The sequence below is a fragment of the Clinocottus analis genome, unplaced genomic scaffold (genome assembly GCF_023055335.1).
Source record: "Clinocottus analis isolate CAN_PGR_092001 unplaced genomic scaffold, fCliAna1.0.p SCAF_4, whole genome shotgun sequence".
Lineage (NCBI taxonomy): Eukaryota > Metazoa > Chordata > Actinopteri > Perciformes > Cottidae > Clinocottus > Clinocottus analis.
Genome location: NW_027176153.1, coordinates 2,070,919 through 2,093,302, shown reverse-complemented (window position 1 = coordinate 2,093,302; position 22,384 = coordinate 2,070,919). Strand labels below are relative to the sequence as shown.

At 45.9% G+C, this 22,384-nt stretch overlaps 3 protein-coding genes across 4 annotated transcripts in view; 1 reads left to right on the top strand and 2 right to left on the bottom strand.

Moving 5' to 3' along the window:
• LOC137801169 (glutamate receptor-interacting protein 2-like) overlaps window positions 1-9,783 on the bottom strand; it is a 43,932-nt gene extending 34,149 nt beyond the window's left edge. For both annotated transcript variants that reach the window (XM_068598607.1, XM_068598608.1), the window contains exon 1: window positions 9,528-9,783. In XM_068598607.1, the coding sequence (XP_068454708.1) occupies window positions 9,528-9,699 (172 nt within the window). In that variant the 5' untranslated portion in view covers window positions 9,700-9,783. The remainder of the gene's footprint in view (window positions 1-9,527) is intronic.
• A 2,269-nt stretch (window positions 9,784-12,052) lies between these two features.
• Window positions 12,053-15,260, bottom strand: rpl32 (ribosomal protein L32). The gene is made up of 4 exons (XM_068598611.1): window positions 15,184-15,260; window positions 14,420-14,520; window positions 14,144-14,325; window positions 12,053-12,215 (listed from the first exon to the last, which is right to left on the bottom strand). Exons 2-4 carry the CDS (start codon window positions 14,513-14,515, stop codon window positions 12,086-12,088), a joined length of 408 nt encoding a protein of 135 aa, XP_068454712.1. The 5' UTR covers window positions 14,516-14,520; window positions 15,184-15,260; the 3' UTR covers window positions 12,053-12,085.
• LOC137801170 (protein SSUH2 homolog) lies at window positions 14,563-22,173 on the top strand. The gene is made up of 14 exons (XM_068598609.1): window positions 14,563-15,265; window positions 15,686-15,744; window positions 15,884-15,948; window positions 16,507-16,617; window positions 16,798-16,873; window positions 17,149-17,278; window positions 19,157-19,217; window positions 19,309-19,430; window positions 19,512-19,574; window positions 19,658-19,761; window positions 19,841-19,933; window positions 20,479-20,584; window positions 21,559-21,666; window positions 21,743-22,173. The coding sequence occupies exons 2-14, from the start codon at window positions 15,722-15,724 to the stop codon at window positions 21,881-21,883; spliced, it is 1,203 nt and encodes a 400-aa protein (XP_068454710.1). The 5' UTR covers window positions 14,563-15,265; window positions 15,686-15,721; the 3' UTR covers window positions 21,884-22,173.
• The last annotated feature ends 211 nt before the right edge of the window (window positions 22,174-22,384 follow it).

Below are 22,384 nucleotides of genomic sequence, written 5' to 3'. Positions count from 1 at the left end.
GACTTCTATACAACCAGAGGAGTCGCCCCCTGGTGGTCAGGAGAGAGAATGCAGCTTCAACACACGAAGCATAGACTTCTATACAACCAGAGGAGTCGCCCCCTGGTGGTCAGGAGAGAATGTAACTTCAACACATGAAGCATAGACTTCGATACAACCAGAGGAGTCGCCCCCTGGTGGTCAGGAGAGAGAATGCAGCTTTAACACATGCAGCATAGACTTCTATACAACCAGAGGAGTCGCCCCCTGGTGGTCAGGAGAGAGAATGCAGCTTCAACACACGAAGCATAGACTTCTATACAACCAGAGGAGTCACCCCCTGGTGGTCAGGAGAGAGAATGCAGCTTTAACACATGAAGCATAGACTTCTATACAACCAGAGGAGTCGCCCCCTGGTGGTCAGGAGAGAGAATGCAGCTTTAACACATGCAGCATAGACTTCTATACAACCAGAGGAGTCGCCCCCTGGTGGTCAGGAGAGAGAATGCAGCTTCAACACACGAAGCATAGACTTCTATACAACCAGAGGAGTCACCCCCTGGTGGTCAGGAGAGAGAATGCAGCTTTAACACATGAAGCATAGACTTCTATACAACCAGAGGAGTCGCCCCCTGGTGGTCAGGAGAGAGAATGCAGCTTCAACACACGAAGCATAGACTTCTATACAACCAGAGGAGTCGCCCCCTGGTGGTCAGGAGAGAATGTAACTTCAACACATGAAGCATAGACTTCGATACAACCAGAGGAGTCGCCCCCTGGTGGTCAGGAGAGAGAATGCAGCTTTAACACATGCAGCATAGACTTCTATACAACCAGAGGAGTCGCCCCCTGGTGGTCAGGAGAGAGAATGCAGCTTCAACACACGAAGCATAGACTTCTATACAACCAGAGGAGTCACCCCCTGGTGGTCAGGAGAGAGAATGCAGCTTTAACACATGAAGCATAGACTTCTATACAACCAGAGGAGTCGCCCCCTGGTGGTTAGGAGAGAGAATGCAGCACTAACACATGAAGCGTAGACTTCTATACAACCAGAGGTTGCCAGCTGAACAAACCTGAACTGAATCAGCCACCAGAATGAAGTAAATGGAGTTCTTCTGACTTTGTTTCCATAATCCTACTAAAGGTTGAGTTGTTTTTAACGGGCCCTTCTCCGTCTGCAGAAGAGAACCCTTGAAAACGTTCATTTAATGCAGGAACACATTAGCGGCCAGCTTGATGTATGCAGCCACCAAAGCATGGGCCCTTCCCTGAAGGAACAGCATGCGGTTAATGGACTGTTGGCGGCGCACAGAGAACATCATCGTTCTCGTGTCATTTACAGCAGCTGCTACGAAAAGAGAGGACATGTTCAATCTGCTCTGCAGACAAACTGATGTGCTAGTTCCTCTTTTTTTTTAAAATTCTCTTACTTATAGTCGGGCACCTTCTGCTGACGGAGCACCGGCCTCAGATTAGCAGACCCTCGGCTCGGCCCTGTGGACCTGAATGCAGCCCCGCGGGCGCGTCAGCAGTCACAGGGAGACGCACTCGGCACTTCTGTAATCCCGTCCACTGAGGATTACCTTTTCATGTCCGCCACGGTGATTGAACACCACATTGCAAACTCAAAGAGCTCTTCTTATTCATTTTCTCCTGGAGCGGAGGGGCCACAGGCATCAAACGCCACCGGCTCAAGTGTTCATGATCAGACACTATGAAAGCTCAAAGCCGTATATTTTTACAATCTGAATTAGGAGCTTTAATGGACGTGTACATTTGCACATACATGGAATTTGACGTTGGTTCACTTTTGTGACAGACGTGCGAGTAGAAATCGACAGGTGCATGCTGGGGATTCAAGTAATTACGGTCAAAACGAGTCAACATAAAACTTCTCGGGCATCAGATTTGAACATGCAGACGTCTTCAACCTTTTGGAAACCGTGCGAAAATCCCCCCGCGCCCATTTTAAGTCCCAGCATGCCCCATTCAGACAATCTTTTCGGCATAAAATATGTAATTTTTCCATTTTTTAACCAAACGACACAGTTTTTGGACTGAATCTCCTTCCTAACAGGACAAGACTTTGTTTTATTGTGATTTTTGTTGCAGATTCTGATTCTTTAGGTCCTAATCTTTACAAAAAGGTGTCTTATTGACACATTTTTGGGGAATCTGGCTCATATCATACTGAATGTTCATAGTTACCATCAAAATGTCTTTGTAACGTGTTTTTTTTTTTGCAGATATACATTTTTTCCCCAAGACTTTGAACAAATACATACAATAAACACAAGTATTGGAATTAATTTGGGCTTCCTACGACGACTCTCACACAGAGAAAAAGAGGTCTGGAGACTAAAATAGTCCCACAGTTTTCAACATTAAACACAACATGTGACTGACTCGCATTAACTTTGACGGACAGTGAAATAAACCTCCATGATTTTCCTTTTGGAAAGATTTTCAGTGATATCGCCGTCACGGCGCCACGCGATCCGCTAACAGCTAACGGGCTGATTCGGCATCGGTGCCAATTATAGTTGCCGTCCCACAGCCGGCGATATACTTCCTGTTCACATGGACTACGACTTAGATTACACCGGACAGATTTAAGGAGTGGCAGAAGCGTAAATCTAAACACCGGATTACAACCTGGAGTCACACGCGCGACACTACGCGGGCCTGTGATGTATTCACATGCATATGCAGCCTGTTCCAAACCAATTAAAGACAACTCAAGAAGGATCTACTTCCATCTGCTCCAAAGGTCAGGAATTAGACTGCGCCGTCGTTTAAGAGGCGTCGTCCCCGGGGCCGACGGGATTTCAATTTGACATGACGAATGACATGGCGCACGTTCAGTCTTTTATCTCTGCTGATTTGCACGGACTGAACTGGGGAGAGCCAAGTCCTCCAAGGGAATCCAAGCCAGCGCCTTCCCTCCCTCTCTGCCTCTCCGTCCACGTCAAGTTTCTGCATGTGAAGATGAGGCCTTCAGACAGCTGAGAGCCATGGATCCTCCGTCAAAAAAAACCTCCCCTGACCTTACGGAGCAAAGCGAGGAAGAGGAGGAGGAGGAGGAGGAAGGGGAGGAGGAGAAGATGCTCGTGCACTGCACGCTGTGTGAGTCAGACCTCCAACTGTAAGGAAACATCTTCACGGACTGAACATGTTGTGACGATGTATACGGAAGACCCACATATACATATATCTGCATAACATGGCATTTCACACTCATCTACACACACACACACACACACACACACACACACTCGTCCCTGCACACGTGTCCTGTCCGGTAGCTGTGAGGCACGAACAAAAGCGAGTGACACATCACAAACGCATCGGGCCGGGGGGCAAAGCGAGCCCTCGTAGCCATGCTGGCTGCTGGGGTGGGTGGGAGGAAGAGGAAGAGGGAGGGGAGGAAGAGGAAGAGGGAGGGGGAGGAAGGCTGACAGTCCAGCAGCTGTCACTGCAGTCAAAAGGCAACATTAGCTCTGGGTAACGGGCACATCTCCTCTGCACGTGACCGTGCGCTACTGTAACCACCGAGCCGGGCCCTCCTCCAGCTCGCCATCTCTGTACCCTTGACGGTCGGCGAGGCGCCACGGCCGGAGCTGATTCATAAGCAGACCCCAAAATATTCAGAGAAATAACAACAACTGTCCTGCCTCTGTGTGTGTGTGTGCGCGTGTGTGTGTGTGTGTGTGTGTGTGTGTGTGTGTGTGTGTGTGTGTGTGTGTGTGTGAGGTCTGCGGACAGCTGGAGGGGGGAACGAGCTGGACCCCTGGGGACAGGAGATAATAATCCTCCTGCTGGACGCCATAAATATGTGGCGAGTTAATTAACTCCTGGTGTAAATTCAGGGCACCGTGTGCCACCCTCTGGACCAATGAGAATGTAGGTTAAATAAGGGGGCGGAGCTCACGCTGACAATGAAATCACAAAGCTATTTTCAGATGTAAAACTTTATTTATAAACGCGCACATGTGTGTGTGCGTGTGTGTGTGTGCGTGTGTGTGTGTGTGTGTGTGTGGGAGGGGATGCCAGACCCAGATCACGGTGCTATATCTGCCCCAATTACGCATGGCGCGGTGGCACGCGCAGCTGGTGGCCAAGTCCACTGACATTTAAGAATCCCAGCATGCATCATAATGATTCTACGGATTACAGATTAGGAGGAAAAAAAGGAACAGGTGATGATCCAAGTGGCATAATCCCCGTACCACACACACACACACACATACACACACTCCTCCTTTTGACTCCACGCGGCACAGATCAAACGCGCGCGCGCTCTTACCGACGCAGTTCTTGGCGTCCCTCCTCAGACCGCACAGCATGGCTGAGGGCTCTGCGTCAGGGATGTGACCTCGCTGATCTCTCGTAGTGGCGCCGAGGAGCTGAGCTTCACCACACCTGAGGGTGGAGGGGGTGGGGAGGGGGTGCGGGGGGGTCACGGGGTCTCAGCCGCTCACGTGAACCAACACCATCACCGTCTATTCATCTCCCCCCCCGCGCGCTAACATCTCCTTCACCTTTTTTTATCCCCCGTTTTAGCAACAAAAAAACAACAACTCTAAGCTCCAAATGGCGAATTCCGCTCCTCTTCTGGTCCTCCGTAGTTCCGCTCTGTGTTTAAACTTAGTGGCAGTGTCAGGAGATGTCCTCAGATCTCTACATCTAACGAGCTTTTGTTGCTTCCATGTATAAAATCCAGAGCGGCGAGATGAAACGGTTCAAGTCCTTTTCTTTTCATCTCGCCGCGGTTCCGTTTCTCACTAATCAGTCGTCCTTTTTTCTCTTCCAGAGGGTTTATCATCCCCCTGTTCTTACTCACATGAGCTCACACACAACCCTCCTCCTCTCTGTGCAGAGCTGGAGTGACCGTTTGTGTGTGTGTGTGTGTGTGTGTGTCTCTCTCTCTCTCTCTCTCTCTCTCTCTCTCTCTCTCTCTCTCTCTCTCTCTCTCTCTCTCTCTCTGCCAGAGGGGTTCAGTGAGGCAAGCACACACAATCGTCACTCCCTCCCCCAGCACCACACACACACACACACACACACACACACACACACACACACACAATCCATTTTCCCACTAAGTCAAACACCCCTCGTCTGCACATCTTCAAACCCACCCACACGCCTTCACACTGTTTCTCTCTCACACTCACTAATTCACACACTCACACACACACACACACACCAGAGACGCACACACACTCAACTCTCTGCACAATCACCACCTGCACGTTTATTGTCAGACTGAGCTGCTGCACGGTGGCGTCACTTTCATTCCTCACGTATCGGCGTGCGCCCGGTCGTGTGGCTTTTACAGATTCCTGCGTCTGCATCGTTGTCTCTCAGACGCACACGCGAGCTCGCCGTGGGATTCCTGTGCAGACCAGCAGCTGACGTCTGCGACGTCTGCCGGTTGAACACGTTATTCATAAAAGTGCCTGAGGGCCCTCAGGACGCCTCGTCGGACCCGGACGAGCAAATGGAAGCGAAAAGGGAACGTTTATAATCTGAGTGAAAGTTAAACGCATTCCCTCTAGAGCCCGACTTCTCATGTGTCACCCTCATGGAGGGCGAGGGGACCCTCTGCACACTCCAGCACCTGCTGAGGCCCCGCTGGGGCCCCGCTGAGGCCATGTTGAGGCCCCGCTGGGGCCATGCTGAGGCCCCGCTGGGGCCCCGCTGAGGCCATGTTGAGGCCCCGCTGAGGCCATGCTGAGGCCCCGCTGGGGCCCCGCTGAGGCCCCGCTGAGGCCATGCTGAGGCCCCGCTGACGCCATGCTGAGGCCCCGCTGAGGCCCCGCTGAGGCCATGCTGAGGCCCCGCTGAGGCCATGCTGAGGCCCCGCTGGGGCCCCGCTGAGGCCCCGCTGAGGCCATGCTGAGGCCCCGCTGACGCCATGCTGAGGCCCCGCTGAGGCCCCGCTGAGGCCATGCTGAGGCCCCGCTGAGGCCATGTTGAGGCCCCGCTGAGGCCATGTTGAGGCCCCGCTGAGGCCATGCTGAGGCCCCGCTAGGGCCCCGCTGAGGCCCCTCCACCCAGACGCCCTGACGCCGTCACACGTGCACGACCATTTGCCACGAGCAGAAGCCTCAACGCCTCGACGCCTGCACGTCCTGACCACCCACAACCACACACGGGTAAAAAAAAAACATCAAAATGTATTTTGGTACAAAACACAAAATACTCCTCAAATAATATAATAATAACTATACATGTATTTTGGATTTAAATATAAGAAATACATTTTCCTGGATTCAGGTTTGGGCTATATAATGTACCGCTCCTACCTTCGGTGGTTGTCACCGCTAGCTCTCCGCTGTAGCCAGCTAGCGCTGCTGCTAGCCTCCCGCTAGCTCCACGATAACCACCGAAGGTAGCGGCTCGACGCCAGACTCGGGCAGCGGGGAAGCGGGCAGTAGCAGCAGCAGCAGGGAGCTAGCAGTAGCACGAGCTTGCTACAGTAGGGTAGTAGCTCTCCGCTAGCAGCAGCGCTAGCCAGCTACAACCACCAAAGGTAGTAGCGGCTTACAAACTGACTTTTGTGGTGCACACAGCTCGAGTGAACCCCACAAAAAGTGCTTGTTGATGGTGCTTCTTGAACATCATCTTGCTGGGACGTGTTGTAGCTGGCTAGAGCGGGGAGCTAGCAGCAGTACTAGCTTACTACAGCAGGGAGTTAGCTCTCCGCTAGCAGCAGCGCTAGCCGGCTACAACCACCAAAGGTAGTAACGGCTTACAAACTGACTTTTGCGGTGCACACAGCTCGAGTGAACCCCACAAAAAGTGCTTGTTGACGGTGCTTCTTGAACATCATCTTGCTGGGACACGTTGTCCACCTGGCCAACAATAGAATGTATGAAATAACACAACTAAGAATACTTTCATAATATGCCTTTTAAATAAAAAGTACATTAGATATTTAATGTTTTTTACACTTATTCTTTTAACAAATGGACTACTATGGTCTACTCTCACAGGCTGGCTAACTGTCAACTATAATATCTGCCAGTAATTTATAGCATTATGACATTCACATTGAGAAGATACAACATAACTTGGAATAAAGAGCCAGATTAGATGGTCAGACGTCTCTTGATAAATTATCATGAACATACAATCTCCCTCTACCTATAGCTAGCTCCTCCACTGACTTGCTAAACACTGTCTATGCACTAGCCTACACAGCATGCTAGCGTCATTAGCATGTTAGCTAGGGTGACCGGACGTCCTCATTTTCCCGGACACGTCCGAGATTTTGCTTCGTTGGATATTTGTGTTTTTCTGCGTCTTTCACAAACTAGTTATTCCGCCTTTACCCTATGTTAGCATCCATCGCTAGCTTGACTGTCCAGCTAGCTACAATAGGCTATGTAGCCAGACTCAGACATGAATTATACATCACGCTAGTTGACATCTGTTACTCAGATTAAATATTTACCTCGACAGTCAATCTGTTGAACTTCTGAAGACTGAACTTGTGAACTGTTTTTTTTATTTATGGAAAAAGTATTTTGAGTATTTTAAATACAAAAAATACTCCACTCTAAAGTATTTTGAGTATTTTAAATACAAAGAAGAATTCAAAAGTATTTGAAATACATATTTCAAATATAATATAAATACTGTCCATCTCTGCCAACAACACCAACACCAACAACACCGCCAGCAACACCAACAACAACAACAAAAACAACAAAAACAACAACACAACATGCCCTCAGAGGCTCGTCTGCCTCATTTGTTTTGGTCACTGTTTTCCTCAGTGAGACTTTGGAGGCTCGAGGGGAAACAACAACACAACAACACAACAGACACACACGACTCAGGAAGTCGCCGTGTGGAATGACGCTGCTCGTCCACATGGTTCCAGATGTGTGCAGTGATTGCGCCGCAGCGTGCGCGTGCCCGCCCGCCGTTGCGTGGAGCCTAATTAGTCGTCAGCTCCAGTGGACACAATACTCTTCGGTGTAGATAATTTCCTCGGAGACTTTTGTCCTTAATACCGCGTTTGCAAAGTGACCGCGCGCAGTCTTTCAGAGCGAGACTAATTAATTTCCATCAGGATAAAGAGCGAGAGAGACGGAGCGGTGTGATAAAACCTCCTGGGGAAAAGGCGGCAAACGGCGGGTTAATTAAATAAATATAGATTTTTTTTGTTTGTTTATTTATTCCACTTCCTCGAGACTCGATATAAGCGTAATCGATGAAAAGAGAGCGATAATGTCTTGATTAGATCATTAAATCTTTTATTTATTTATTTTTGCACCAGCGCTCAAGCAAGATGGAGAATTTTAAAAGGGACTCTTAATAAGAGAATAACCTGTGATTGTGCGTTTCCTCTACACTAAATACCACCCCCCCCGACCCCCCCCCCCCCGCCCCCCCCCACACACACACACACACACACGCACACACTCCCAATGGACATAAACAAAGGGGTTATTTTAGGCCAGCGGGCCTCCGTCTAAAGCCACAGAGACACGCCACACTGCCACCTAGTGGCCATCACGTCCTGTTGCAACACAAAGTCTAACGAGCAAAATGCACTGATTCGCTTGTTGGATGTGTGTGTGTGTGTATGTGTGTGTGTGTGTGTGTGTGTGTGTGTGTGTGTGTGTGTGTGTGTGTGTGTGTGTGTGTATGTGTGTGTGTGTGTGTGTGTGACAAAGAGCACAGCCAGAGGATGAGGAAGTGTCACACACTAACACACACACACACACACACACACACACACACACACACACACACACACACACACACACACACACACTCCCGCTTCCTCTTTAAGGTCTGTCCAAAGTAAATAGACATAAACAAATAGATGAACTTCCTCACAGAGGATGAGACCAAAACCTTCTCAGATTAAATGAAGATAAAACATTTCTCAGCTGAGAGAAGAAATATTAAGGAAACTCTGACGCCTGCAGAATGCACCGAAGTAAATCAATTTATACATATTAACACTGTTACAAAGATGGATTTTTATCATTTAAGAAATATCACTGCTCTATGTGTATATATGCTTACACTGTAATCATTATTCTGTCTAGCTGTAATGTTTGGATGTTTTTATATTTCTTTTACTTTAACACCTTCAAACCTCTCTGATTGATCAGACTCCATGAGGTCGTCTCCAGCTGTCTGCTCATCTCCACCAAATCACAAATAAAACAAGAAAACACGACGACAAAAAGCTCAAAACTTCCTTTATGGTTTTGTTAGTATTTTATATTCATTAAACTGTTTTTTATGGGGATTTTTCAAATGACCATGACTATTTTGTTTCTCTATTTCATAGTTTTTTCTTCTTTTCTTCCTGATTTGTTTCTCTTGTTTATTTATTTGTAAATATTATTATATTAAGATATCAGTTTTCAATCAGTTTAACAGCTGCTGCACAAACAAACTGTTATATATATATATATATATATATATATATATATATATATATATATATATATATATATATATATATATATATATATCAAAGGCCTCCCCATCCCCCTGAAGACGCAGCGCTGTACCTTTGCTTCTCCCTCTGATGATGCCCAGCCGACATCTGAGGGAGAAGGAGAACATCCTCCTCTTGCCTCCCGCGGGCCGGCTGCCTCTCCTCTGGGGGTCCGGGAGGGGGAACGTGCAGGAGAGCGTCGGGGGGGCGAGGCGCGCCTTCCCAAACGCCACCCTGACCGACATGCTCTCGTGTTGACGTCTGCCCGGTGACGACGGAGAGCTGGCTTCTGTCCTCCTCCTCCTCCTCCTCTTCCTCCTCCTCCTCGACTCTCTGGCCCGTCCCCCCCCCCCCTCGGTCCCCTCCCTCATCCGGGGACGTCCGGTCCCCTCAGGTGAGTCGACCAGAGCAGCTCCACACAACCAGATGCATGTTTGGTTGATTCAGGAGGAGCAGAGGGATGCAGGTCCGTCGCTCTGTCTGTTGTTGTGTGCTTTGGTCACTCAGACACAAGCCGGCTGAACGCATGTGATGGCTTGTTTTTCTTCTTCTTCTTCTTCTTCTTTGCATCTCTGGCACGGTCAGCGCTGCAGCAGCAGATGGCAGAGGGCTCGGGGCTGTAGGGCACCGCCTGTCTGCCAGGATGCAATGGAAACTTTCTCCACAGGGAGTCAAGTCCACCGCGAGCGGCGAGGAAGGAAGCGCAGCCGAGCCTCTCCGGTCCGTTTGAAGCTTTCACCTGAAACAGAATCCCAAACACACCTCTGCTGCTCCTCCACACGCGTGAAGGCGTCCAAGCACACACACCTGGTGGCGTGCGCGTGGATCCAGACCCGGGTCGCTCCATGACCTCACGGAGCGGCTCACCTGAAGGAGCAGCCCGCGTCACAGAAGGCCGTTTCACACACGAGCGCCCGTCTTTATTCCAGTAAAAGTACCACGATGAAGTCTACTGTCAGTGTTTCAAGTACTACTAGCAGAAGTACTCATGATGCACCGACGGGTTCCTCATCAGGGTGGAGCTAATGTCGATATTCATGTTTTATATGTTTTTAAATCAAGTTTTGTGGGTAAAATCTTAGATTGTAAAGTAACAGTCGCTGCAAGAAACGTGTAGTTAAGAGTACAATAGTGTAACATTTATATATGATGTATATATACATATACATATATACATATATATATATATATATATACATATGTATATATATATGCACGTGCATACTTATTGTATGCATGTGTACATCTACATATATATATACATATATACACATGAATATATATATACATATATATATGTATATATATACATATGTATATACATATATATATATATATGTATATATATATATATATGTATATATATATATACATATATATATATATATCCCCATACATGTATATATATATATATATGTATATATACATGTGTATATATGTATATATATACATATATATGTATATATATGCACATGCATACAATAAGTATGCATGTGCACATATATATATATATACATATGTATATATATGCATATATATGTATATATACATCATATACGTATATGCATATATATACATATATATGTGTATATATATGTGTATATATATTTATATGTATATATATATGTAAAAAGAAAATGATAGTGTAATATATATACACAGATGCATACTTGTTGTATAGTCGTCTTGAGTGCATGTGTATTCATAACTTCTTGAATCCAGCCATTTAAATTTAGCACATATTTATCCTTTATGAATACTTCTTTAAAGATAGTGCAGAAGCAGATTAAGAAACTACAACAACCACAATGCACCACAAGGAATACTTTTACTTCAAACCAGAGGGACAAAGAGCAAAGTCTTATCTTTATTTATGATTACGTGTTGATATTTTCATTTGCGTCGTACCGCTGACTGCAAATTTAAATATTGCATTTTATTAATAATCCTATTTTTATAGTTTCATTTGCACGTTTCACTGACTTTGGTCTTAGCTCTTTAGCGTGAACGCAGTGCAGGAATCCTCTTCAGCAGCTGCACAAACTGGAGGAAAACAGCGTTTAGAGTAACGCACAATGTGGGTCAACACTCTTCTTCGGGCATCTTTGGACCCTTTGTTCCGTTTCAGCGTCCAGTCATCTGGAAGGAGAGCGAGGGATGACCTCCTCCTCATCCTCCTCTTCCTCTTCCCGAAGGAGAACACAAGCAGCTCTGCAGGCGATGACGCCCTCATCACGTTGAGCGCTTCATGAACACGTTGAGGACTGAAGCAGCGTTTCATATCACAAGCTAACGTTCCTTCAGCTCGTCACACGACGGTCAAACACTCACGTTGCTGCGAGACAATCAAACCTGCACATTCCTGTCGCTCCAGAGTTAAAACACACACACCGACTGATGAGGCCAATAAAATCACTGCTTTCCCCAAACTAATCTGTGATGTGTACAACGAAGAATATCGTTTTAGCTCCTTTTGCAAACTTCCTACATTTTAAACTCCAACGTCTCATTAAATCATCTTGAGATTTAAACGTTCACACGTGTGAGAGCAACAACCCACCAGGGTGAGAAGAAGAAGACAGATCCACGAGCCCGATGTCAACTTTCAAACATTTATTGTGAACAAACAGTCTACTCGTTCTCCTCGCTCCTGAGGCGGGCGTTGGGGTTGGTGATCTTGATGGCGAGCTGAGCGGCGCGCTCCACGATCACCTTCCTGTTCTTGGAGGAGACGTTGTGGGCGATCTCGGCGCAGTGAGTCCTGCAGGAGAGAGAGAGAGAGCGAGAGCGAGAGAGAGAGAGAGAGAGAGAGAGAGAGAGAGAGGAGGCGTTGGTTAATGACGGGACGTTTCCACTGAAGGTCAGAGCGGCGGTTTGGGCCGTTAAGTGCGTTTGGGCGTCACAAACGATTGTGCTTCTTACGAGAAAATGACCGTTAAGTGTTTTCTGCGTCGGGTTAAAAACAGCCACTCGGATGTTTCTAATGTTCCTTAAAACATGCTATTTAGCTGGAGGTTGAGTGTTTTAAAAGTCACTGAAAGATACTGAAAATGATAAATTACAAAGTTGCCACTAAATGTGACAAACTACAGCAAGAAAAACTTCTACTTTGACCCCGACATTCGAGTTAATTACCATCACTTTCTCATTTCACTGGAGCAAAGTCACCGTCTCCACATCTGAACTCACCAATAGTTTATTGATTTACTTTGTTCCTCTCGGGGGAGATGAATGCTAAGAGATTCAGCTTGTTGTGTTGCATCAGAACACATCCTCACTAGCTAAACGTTACTGACTCAGTAACAGCGACTGGCTGCTGGACGCCGGCTCCAAGCAGCAGATGGGGAAAGACAAACGTCTCCCCTGAAACACCGACCGGTCCCTCAACATGAACCTTGGTTTAAGTGACTATCTGTTGGCGGTGTTGGACGTTAGCTGGCTCTCGTGGCACAGGTTGAGTCCTCGCACATCATTCTAACCCCGTCGATGCACCAACTCGAAGCATCCAGAATACTTTTACAAACTATCTTCAAACGGCAGATCACTTCAACAACCACCTCTGAGACGACGGGGTTCCTGTTTTGTCGGTCGACGTCCAGTCAGACTGAAGTTGAGGAGGCAGAATCAGATCAACCAGAGACACAGAGCTCAAGAATCACGCCGCTTACGCACGGAAAGAGTGAATGTTTAAAGCCGCTTCTACTCGACAGCGCCACGTCGCGGTTGCTGTAATCTGCTCGCCGCCTCAGATCCGCGGCATTATTCGTGTTTTCTGGACAAGATGCAAACCGCCTCGCGACAGGATGTTCAAGAGGACGACTTCCACCCCGTCAGAAACCCAACAGTGCTGTCAGACACCGTCATGATTTTAAACGGGAAGCAAGAAGGGAAATAAGGAGAGTCTCACGTCAACGTCTAAACATTTTAACAGACCGGTCATTACTTACCTAAAAAACATTATTATATAGATATTTAAGTCAGCTATTAGTCTTTATAGGTGATCAACTATCACAGACTCGTCTCCTGTTCCACTCAGCTGCAGTGTCGTCTCCTTTAGCCATGTTGGACTTCCTGTTACAGAATATCTGCTTTTATGAAGCCAGCGTTTTATCTTCATGAGACTCCACAAGCTTTTAAAATGGATCTGATGTCAGACACTGGACTGTTGAGTAAAAGTATTTGACCTGAAGGAAGTCATCCTTTAACTTTAGAGGATGCATCAGTTTGTTAATGATCAGAGTAATAACTCTGTAACGCGGTTATTAATAATTACGACAGGAGAAAACAAGTTCCAAGTCTGGCTGCCATTTAAACTTCAGTTCATCCACTTTGTCTTTACGGCGTTAATATACGTAATTATTCCGGTTTGCTCGCGCCACCTTTTGATACGCTCAAGGACGAACAGCATTCCTCTTCGTTAAGCGCTCGCGGCACCGAAAACATACCTCTATAAAACCAAACCACTCACAGAAAACAGTGTCTCAGTTAGTCAACGACGTCAATCAATCCATGCAAGGCTTATGAAATATGAAACGTTGAAAGCTAAGCTTTTTTTTCCATTAAAGAAATTGTCTTCATTCTTGAGTTTGTCCTCGTGGTTAAATGCACTTATTGTAAGTCTATCTGGATAAAAGCGTCAGCTAAATGTAATGCACGTTATGTCAGTGTGTGTGTGTGTGCACAACGTACCTGTTGCTCATCATCAGGACCTCGAGCTCCTTGATGTTGTGCACCAGGAACTTCCTGAAGCCGGTGGGCAGCATGTACTTGGTCTTCTTGTTGCTACCATAACCGATGTTGGGCATCAGCATCTGGCCCTTGAACCTCCTGCGCACCCTGTTGTCAATACCTCTGGGCTTACGCCAGTTTTTCTGTCGGAGGCATGAAAAACAGATTTCGTTGTTTAAGTCACCTGCAGGTGAGCCGGGAGGCAGCAGCAGTTCGACCATGTGGAGGGGCTCTTACCGCGATCTTGACATAGCGATCGGACTGATGGCGAATGAACTTCTTGACTCGCTTTTTGACGATCTTGGGTTTTGTGAGGGGCCTGAGGGCTGCCATGGTGACTGAGGAGACAAACAACCAACAAACAAAACGTTACACGAAGTTACAACGCAAGCAGCTGCATGTCGGTGTTGCAGCGTTACGCAACGTGCTGCAACAGCTACCGGGGATTCATTAGCATGTGTTGAGGTTCCTGCAACTCGTTTGGACAACACGCACTTTAGCTCTCGCTTACAAACTATTATTGCCCACTTGAGCAACTAAGATGACGGACACTTTCCTGTTGCGCGAGCTTCAGGTAAACGTGATCGCCGTCAGCTAGCTAGCTAGCCTAGCTTCTACGGCGCAGTCTATGTTTAGCTAGCTAGCTTCTCTACGTGAAACATGTCTTGTCCAGATACAACGAACCCCTTTATTTTCAAACACATGTATTTTATTAGCAACTGGTGGCTCTTATTTAACTATTTGTCTGTAAGCCACATTGACCGTCAGGCCCTTACTGACTGCTAACACCCCCCGTTTCACGGGGAAGCGTTAGCTCCACAGCGGCCGCTGTACGAGCAGCGCCTCGTTGTAAAAACAACACATTTAAGACAATATACGACGATAAAATCCTCCATTTCATCCGACATGTATGAAACGGATGTCTCTGATTAAGAATCCACGTCTGGATGGCCAAACTTCGGCCTAAATCGCGCTGATGAACGTAGATTGCATCGACTCACCCGCCGATGTAAATCCAAAAGGGACTTCAGCGACGGCGGAAGGGGAGAAAAGGACTTCCGCGACTACCGCAAAGCATTTTGGGTACTGTATTTTTTATTTATATTTTAAAAATCAGTACCACGGTACTTTCCACCCGGGAATTTATTTATTTATTTATTTCTCAGAGTCTACGTAATGGAACCACATGCATGTCGTAGTTGTTTTGTTTGTTGTGTTCGTTTGTGACATTTTATTATATTTAAATTTCCACGCCCACTATTTAAATCACTGCCTATAAAAGATGAATCTGTGCGCACTTCCTGGTTGTAATGTTGTTGTTTTACTTTGGAGCGGCGCTATAACTGTTACTTCTTCGTACTTCTTATTTTTTTTCATTTACAACATTGAACTGATCCAAAACACACACACATACACACGCTAACACATACACACGCACGCACACGTACGCACGCACACGCTCACACACACACACACGTATACAAAAACATTTCTTCCCGACAGTCAGGAGAAGGAGAACCGGTGTTTTCCAGCTTCGACATGGAGTATCAGCCGGTGATGGGGTGAGCGTCGCTTTATTACTTACTTATAACCATTTAGTTGTTCATTTGATTTGCATTTCTTTGTCAAACTGACTAAATTTCAAACTAAAAGTTGTTTTCCACCCGACTGTCTTTACTTTCGTTTTCCCGTTACTTGCAGCCACCAGAACAGAAACTATGGCACGGTCAATCCGGGATACGTGCCCGCGGCGGAGGGGACCCCCGGTAAGACCAACGAGGTGCACCGGAAGATGAACTGTTACAACTGTTACTTCGTTATAACGACATGCTATAAGTGCACGCTTTCAGAATAGCGTTGAAATTAGCACAGTTCCGCTTTTCACACTGTTTATTGAACGTTGAATGTGATGCACCTCCTACCAGGACAACTTCCCTGTATGTGAAAGCATACATGTCATACATGGTTCTTATTCTATTTCCACCTTTATATTTTTATTACATCTATATATTTAAATTTATGAAACTCTTAATTTTTAATTTAGTTTTATTACCATTCTACTGTTTATTTATATTACTTGATTTTTAACAATATTATTTACTTGTGAGCAAAGCTCCTGTAATCCTGTAATTTCCCCACTGAGGGACCAATAAAGGATTACCTTATCTTATCTTATCTTATCTTATCTTACCTTATCTTACCTTATCTTATATAAATGTGTGTTTCTCGTTTGTGTAATGCATGAACTGCTTGATTTTAGCTGAGGAAACATAAGGTGAACTTTACGCGTGTGACCTGAACTGGTTCTTCTGGTTTCCCGTCAGCTATGTTCGCCCCACCCGCCGCCGCCGGTGACTTCCTCGGCCCCAGCGCTCCTCCAGCCGGCATGTACGACAACATGCCCGGCTATGAAGGAACCGTGGCGGGAGGAGGAGGTACAGTACAGTAACCCTTTACCCAGGCGCCTCATGTTCACACCCTCGGACAGTGAAGCAACACATAACATCGGTAGAACTCAGTGTTGTGTTAGATTGTTACAGGTGTGCCTAATAAAGTGACCACCAAATGTATAAATTAAAAAAGAGCCTCTAAGACAAGTCAATAAACTGCTGCAGGTGGATTTCTCCCACCTCCGATGCCGGCTTTCCCAGCTCCCAAACCTCAACCTGGACCCGAACAGCCACATTGGAAGTAAGCTGAACTTGTTCTTGTTCTCCACGTCCTCCTCTCAACATCCCCCTGTAATACCTCCAAACCCCACTAGAGGGTGACGCCTCACAGTCTGAGAACCAATGTGCACAATATTACAACATTCACTTCCTCTCCAAAGATTTAACTGAAATCAAAGCAACAAACAGTGAACTTATCTTTTTGCCCTCCATTGTGGAATCAATGCATTATATTTTGTTGGCTTCTTCGTCTGCAACTCCACCTCGCGCTGCGTCTCACCCCCTTCCCACCGACAGCATCCCTTCCATAACTGAAGACACCGCTCGGGAGGCCTTCGCCCTGTTCGCCTCCAGCAAGTGCTGCTACAGCTCGGCGCCGGTGAAAGACGGCGTGATCACCAGCATGCAGGCATTCAACACGTACCGGGTGAGAGTTCCTTTATCTCACTCGATGTTTGTGTGCGTGCCAGGAACAACAGGTAGTTACCCTTGAACACTAACGTTAAAAATAGCAACACCATCACTAACGTTGGGTCTTTCACCCGATATAATGTACCTGATATGTTTTTTGGTCCACCCGCTCCTGGGACATGTGAGTTCTGTTCCTGTGAAGGAAAAGTCTCCTTCGATGTTGAAACCCATCCAGAATTTTTTTCTCCAAAAGTCGGGTATACTTTACCCGAAAAAGTGCCTGTTGAAAAAAAAAACTGAGATTGGAGCAGAAAGACATGCCCGTGTTCAATAAGACACGGCCACCTTCAATAAGACACGCCCACCTCCAATAAGACACGCCCACCTTCAATAAGATACGCCTACCTCCAATAAGACACGCCCACCTTCAATAAGATACGCCCACCTTCAATAAGATACGCCTACCTCCAATAAGACACGCCCACCTTCAATAAGATACGCCTAACTTTAATAAGATACCTCTAACTTTAATAAGACAAATATCACCTGACATTAGTGTTCTGGGGGAAAAGTCTTTACCTCCTGAAACACGAATGTCTTTAACCCAAAACACTATTGTCTTAAACCCTAGAACACTAACGTCTTTACCGAAAAGATATTAGTGTTCTAGGGTTAAAGATGTTAGTGTCCTAGGGGTAAAGTTGTTAGTGTCCTAGGATTAAAGATATTAATGTTCTAGGGTTAAAGACGTTAGTGTCCTAGGGTTAAAGACGTTAGTGTCCTAGGCTTAAAGACGTCAGTGTGCTAGGGTTAAAGACGTCAGTGTCCTAGGGGTAAAGACGTTAGTGTTCTAGGGATAAAGACGTTAGTGTTCTAGGGTTAAAGACGTCAGTGTCCTAGGGGTAAAGACGTTAGTGTTCTAGGGATAAAGACGTTAGTGTTCTAGGGTTAAAGACGTTAGTGTCCTAGGGGTAAAGACGTTAGTGTCCTAGGGGTAAAGACGTTAGTGTTCTAGGGATAAAGATATTAATGTTCTAGGGTTAAAGACGTTAGTGTCCTAGGGGTAAAGACGTTAGTGTCCTAGGGGTAAAGACGTTAGTGTCCTAGGGGTAAAGACGTTAGTGTCCTAGGGTTAAAGACGTTAGTGTCCTAGGGGTAAAGACGTTAGTGTCCTAGGGGTAAAGACATTAGTATCCTAGGGGTAAAGACGTTAGTGTCCTAGGGGTAAAGACGTTAGTGTCCTAGGGGTAAAGACGTTAGTGTCCTAGGGTTAAAGACGTTAGTGTCCTAGGGGTAAAGACGTTAGTGTCCTAGGGATAAAGACGTTAGTGTCTTAGGGGTAAAGACGTTAGTGTCCTAGGGGTAAAGATGTTAGTGTTCTAGGGATAAAGACGTTAGTGTCTTAGGGGTAAAGACGTTAGTGTCTTAGGGGTAAAGACGTTAGTGTCCTAGGGTTAAAGACGTTAGTGTCCTAGGGGTAAAGACGTTAGTGTCCTAGGGGTGAAGACGTTAGTGTTCTAGGGTTAAAGACGTTAGTGTCCTAGGGTTAAAGACATTAGTGTTCTAGGGTTAAAGACATTAGTGTTCTAGGGTTAAAGACGTTAGTGTCCTAGGGGTTAAGACGTTAGTGTCCTAGGGGTAAAGATGTTAGTGTCCTAGGGGTAAAGATGTTAGTGTCCTAGGGATAAAGACGTTAGTGTCTTAGGGGTAAAGACGTTAGTGTCCTAGGGTTAAAGACGTTAGTGTCCTGGGGTTAAGACGTTAGTGTCCTAGGGGTAAAGATGTTAGTGTCCTAGGGGTAAAGATGTTAGTGTCCTAGGGATAAAGACGTTAGTGTCCTGGGGTTAATGTCCCGTGCACAAATAAGAAATTCTCGTTTTGTTTTCTGTTGCAGTATCGCCTGGAAACCTTCACGGAGTCAAGATCTACAGAGTGGACTTTCGAGCCGTACAACGGTGCGCAGGACTAAACACTTGAATTGTCTTCTTTCTGTTGCCAGTCTGCTGTTTCTCTGATGTTCTGCTCATGCTGTTTCATTCGGCTCAGGCCAGCCAGTGGATGCCTTCGCCCAACCGCCTCCGGGTCCTTGGGACGTTCCTGCTAAAACGCCCAGTTTCTTCGTGGACGACAAACAGGTCATGAAGGTTCCCTACACGTCGTCCATGAAGGTGAGTCTTCAGGGAGCAACGAGCTCCTATAAATTGCTTTTAGCGATCGTTGCTGACTGATGAATTTCCCGACATGTACAGGCCTGCCACGCCTGTGTGGGAATTGGGAGAAAACCTTGCAAACCCTGCACCGGCGCCGGAAGCGTAAGTAAAGTCCACAGACCTTCAATAAAAGACCTTTTATCATCGTCTGATTATGAGATTTCCTCCTTCTTGTCCCCGGTCAGAGAGTCTGTGGATCCTGCAACGGGTCTGGTTTTCGCTTCGGAAATCAATTCTCCAACACTGGAAACAAACAGTGCCCTTTCTGCAGCGGCAGAGGGCGGATGACGTAAGAATCCAGTTTATAGACGGTACCGGTTTGGTGCTTCCCCTCAATGATACTGACAAAACGGGTGATCCCTTCACAGGTGCAGCAACTGCCATGGGCAGGGAACCACTCAGTGTAACACGTGTCGAGGAAAACAGCAGCTTCTGGTCTACATCCGCCTGACCGTCAAGCGGTGCGTCTGACTTACCTCATTAGAAGCGTCTTTCTTAACCCGTTGAAAACTGTGGAACCAATGTTGTCTCCAGACCTCTTTTTCCCTGTGTTTGAGTCGTCGTAGGAACCCCAAATTAATTCCAATACTTGTGTTTATTGTATGTATTTGTTCAGCAAAGTCTTGGGAAAAAAATGTATATCTGCAAAAAAAAAAATCACTTTTAAAAGGATCATTTGGACGAAACATCCAGTACGATGAGCCAGATTCCCCAAAAAAGCCTCCTGGAGCGGTCAATAAGACACCTTTTTGGAAAGATTAGGACCTAAAGAATCTGAATATGCAACAAAAATCACAATTAAACAAAGCCTTGGCCTTTAAGGAGGGAGTTTCAGTCCAGTTTTTTGAACTGAAACTTCCCATTCAGACAAAAGATTTTCAGAATGGGGGCATGCTTAGACTTAAAATTGGCGCCGAAGATTTTTGCGCACGATTTCCAAAAGGTTGAATCCTTCACTTTCACGGTTACTTCACAGCGTTGGTTTCTCAATGTGTTGTGCTCGCAGGACCAACAACTCTGATGACTACGTTGTGGAGCAGTCGAGTGGGCTGCAGGTGGACAACCTCAGCAAAGTGTCTGGCAAGGAGCTTTTCAGGGACTCTCAGTACCTGGTGAAGTATTGTTCCCTCTCTTTATCAAGATAAGATAATCCGCTATTCGTCCTCCAGTGGGGAAAGGCAGTATTACAGCAGCAGTCCGCGCAATGAGACACATGCGAAATACAAAAAATCTAGTCATGTAAATCAACAGGAATAAAAACAGTAAAGAAGAATACAGTAGCAATATAACATTTACAGACTTAGGCAGGTTTAAAGTTGATGTTTACATATTTAAACATGTCTGAGCCGGTTTTGTTCCTGCACTTTGGAACTACTAACATACCTGAAACTGGCTCTATTTATTCAGAGCTCATAATCGTCCCGCACACATTTTGTTACCCTGCTTGTTTGAAAAATTGTTACTCAGGACAATTATTCTTTGCAACAAAGGAGCCGAGTCAGAGACACAACGCAATGCTTAACAAACTGCATCTCCAAAGTCTGCCACTCTGCCACTCGGAGTGTCTCCCTGACAAACATAAAACACACATCAAACACACAACAGCCTCTTGACGTTGGTACTTCTTCAGTCAGGAACATGTTTCAACTCAGTTTATTTTGTATAGCTCAAAATCACAAATACAAATTTGCCTCGGAGCGCTTTCGCCTACGTTTTATGTAGTTTAATATTATTTATGCAAATCTTTTCTTTAGAAAATCTTCAGGCTTTACAGTCTAACATCCCTGTCCCAGGACCTGACATCCGATCAGGAAAAAATAATAAAGATAGCAAATAAAGACAGTTGAAACCCTTTCGCAGGGAAAAAAGGGATGAACCCTTCCGGAGAGCAACAGAGGAGGATCCCTCTCCTGGATACATGTCATGTGACCAGAATGAGCAACGTGATGCAGTTGTAAAGACACAACCGATCACCTGACTCACGAACTGTGTGCAGTAAAGCTTTTCCTCATGTCGGGGAGAGTTCACACAGACAGATGAAAAGTAATTCAGCATTCTCCACATTCCTCTGGACCTCCCTGTGCAGGTCTACCCGGTGATGGGCTTCCCTGACCCTGCAGTGGTGAGCGCCGCTCAGCGCCTCGTCAGTGAACACCAGGGAAAGTACTCGGCCTCGTCACGCATCCTGCAACAGGTGACGGAGCCTCCGCCTCATTCACGGCCTTCCCTTCTGGACGTAAAAATATAATATTTCTCTCTTTTGCCTGCAGCGTCAAACCATAGAGCTGATCCCCGTCACCAAGGTGACCTACGCCTGGAAAGGGAAGTCGCACGTTTACTTTGTTTACGGGAATGAGTTCAAAGTAAACGCGGACGACTATCCTGCGACCTGTTGCTGCGCCGTCATGTAGACTGCAACAGCTGTGTGTGAAGGTTGTATGAACAGTATGAAGGGTTCAGTAAGTTAGAAGAACGGATGAAGCCTCTGAAATCTGAGACACACAAAGTCTGAGCCCCTTTGACACAATGGCGGGCCGTGCATTTATTTTTTTTTCATCACCATTATTCAAAATATCTATTTGCACCAGTGTTTTTTAATGTTAGTAATATGTATGTGCACCTCATCCTGATCTCTCATAACAGAACAAATGGTTTCATGTGAATGTAACTAAATGTTAAATGTTAATGATCTTATGAGATAAAAATGTATACAACTTTATTTTGAACTGTTTCTTGTTTCAATAAATGATATTTTCTTTTCCTATTTTTTAACTGGTGGTATTTATTTCTCTTTTATTTTTTTATACAAGTAACTAATAGTTTTTTAGAAGTAATAGTGTTTTTTTTTACAAGTAACTGATAGTATTTTATTTTCCAATAACTAATGTAATTTATTTCGATCGTCAAAGGGA

Coding starts and splice junctions, on each gene's coding strand:
- rpl32 (XM_068598611.1), bottom strand. CDS start 14,515: ATGGCAGCCCTCAGGCCCCTCACAAAACCCAAGATCGTCAAAAAGCGA. Junction 14,326..14,419: donor ATCGCTATGTCAAGATCGCG/GTAAGAGCCCCT, acceptor TGCCTCCGACAG/AAAAACTGGCGTAAGCCCAG. Junction 12,216..14,143: donor GTCCTGATGATGAGCAACAG/GTACGTTGTGCA, acceptor TCTCTCCTGCAG/GACTCACTGCGCCGAGATCG.
- LOC137801170 (XM_068598609.1), top strand. CDS start 15,722: ATGGAGTATCAGCCGGTGATGGG. Junction 16,874..17,148: donor CCCGAACAGCCACATTGGAA/GTAAGCTGAACT, acceptor TCCCACCGACAG/CATCCCTTCCATAACTGAAG. Junction 19,934..20,478: donor ATCCGCCTGACCGTCAAGCG/GTGCGTCTGACT, acceptor TTGTGCTCGCAG/GACCAACAACTCTGATGACT.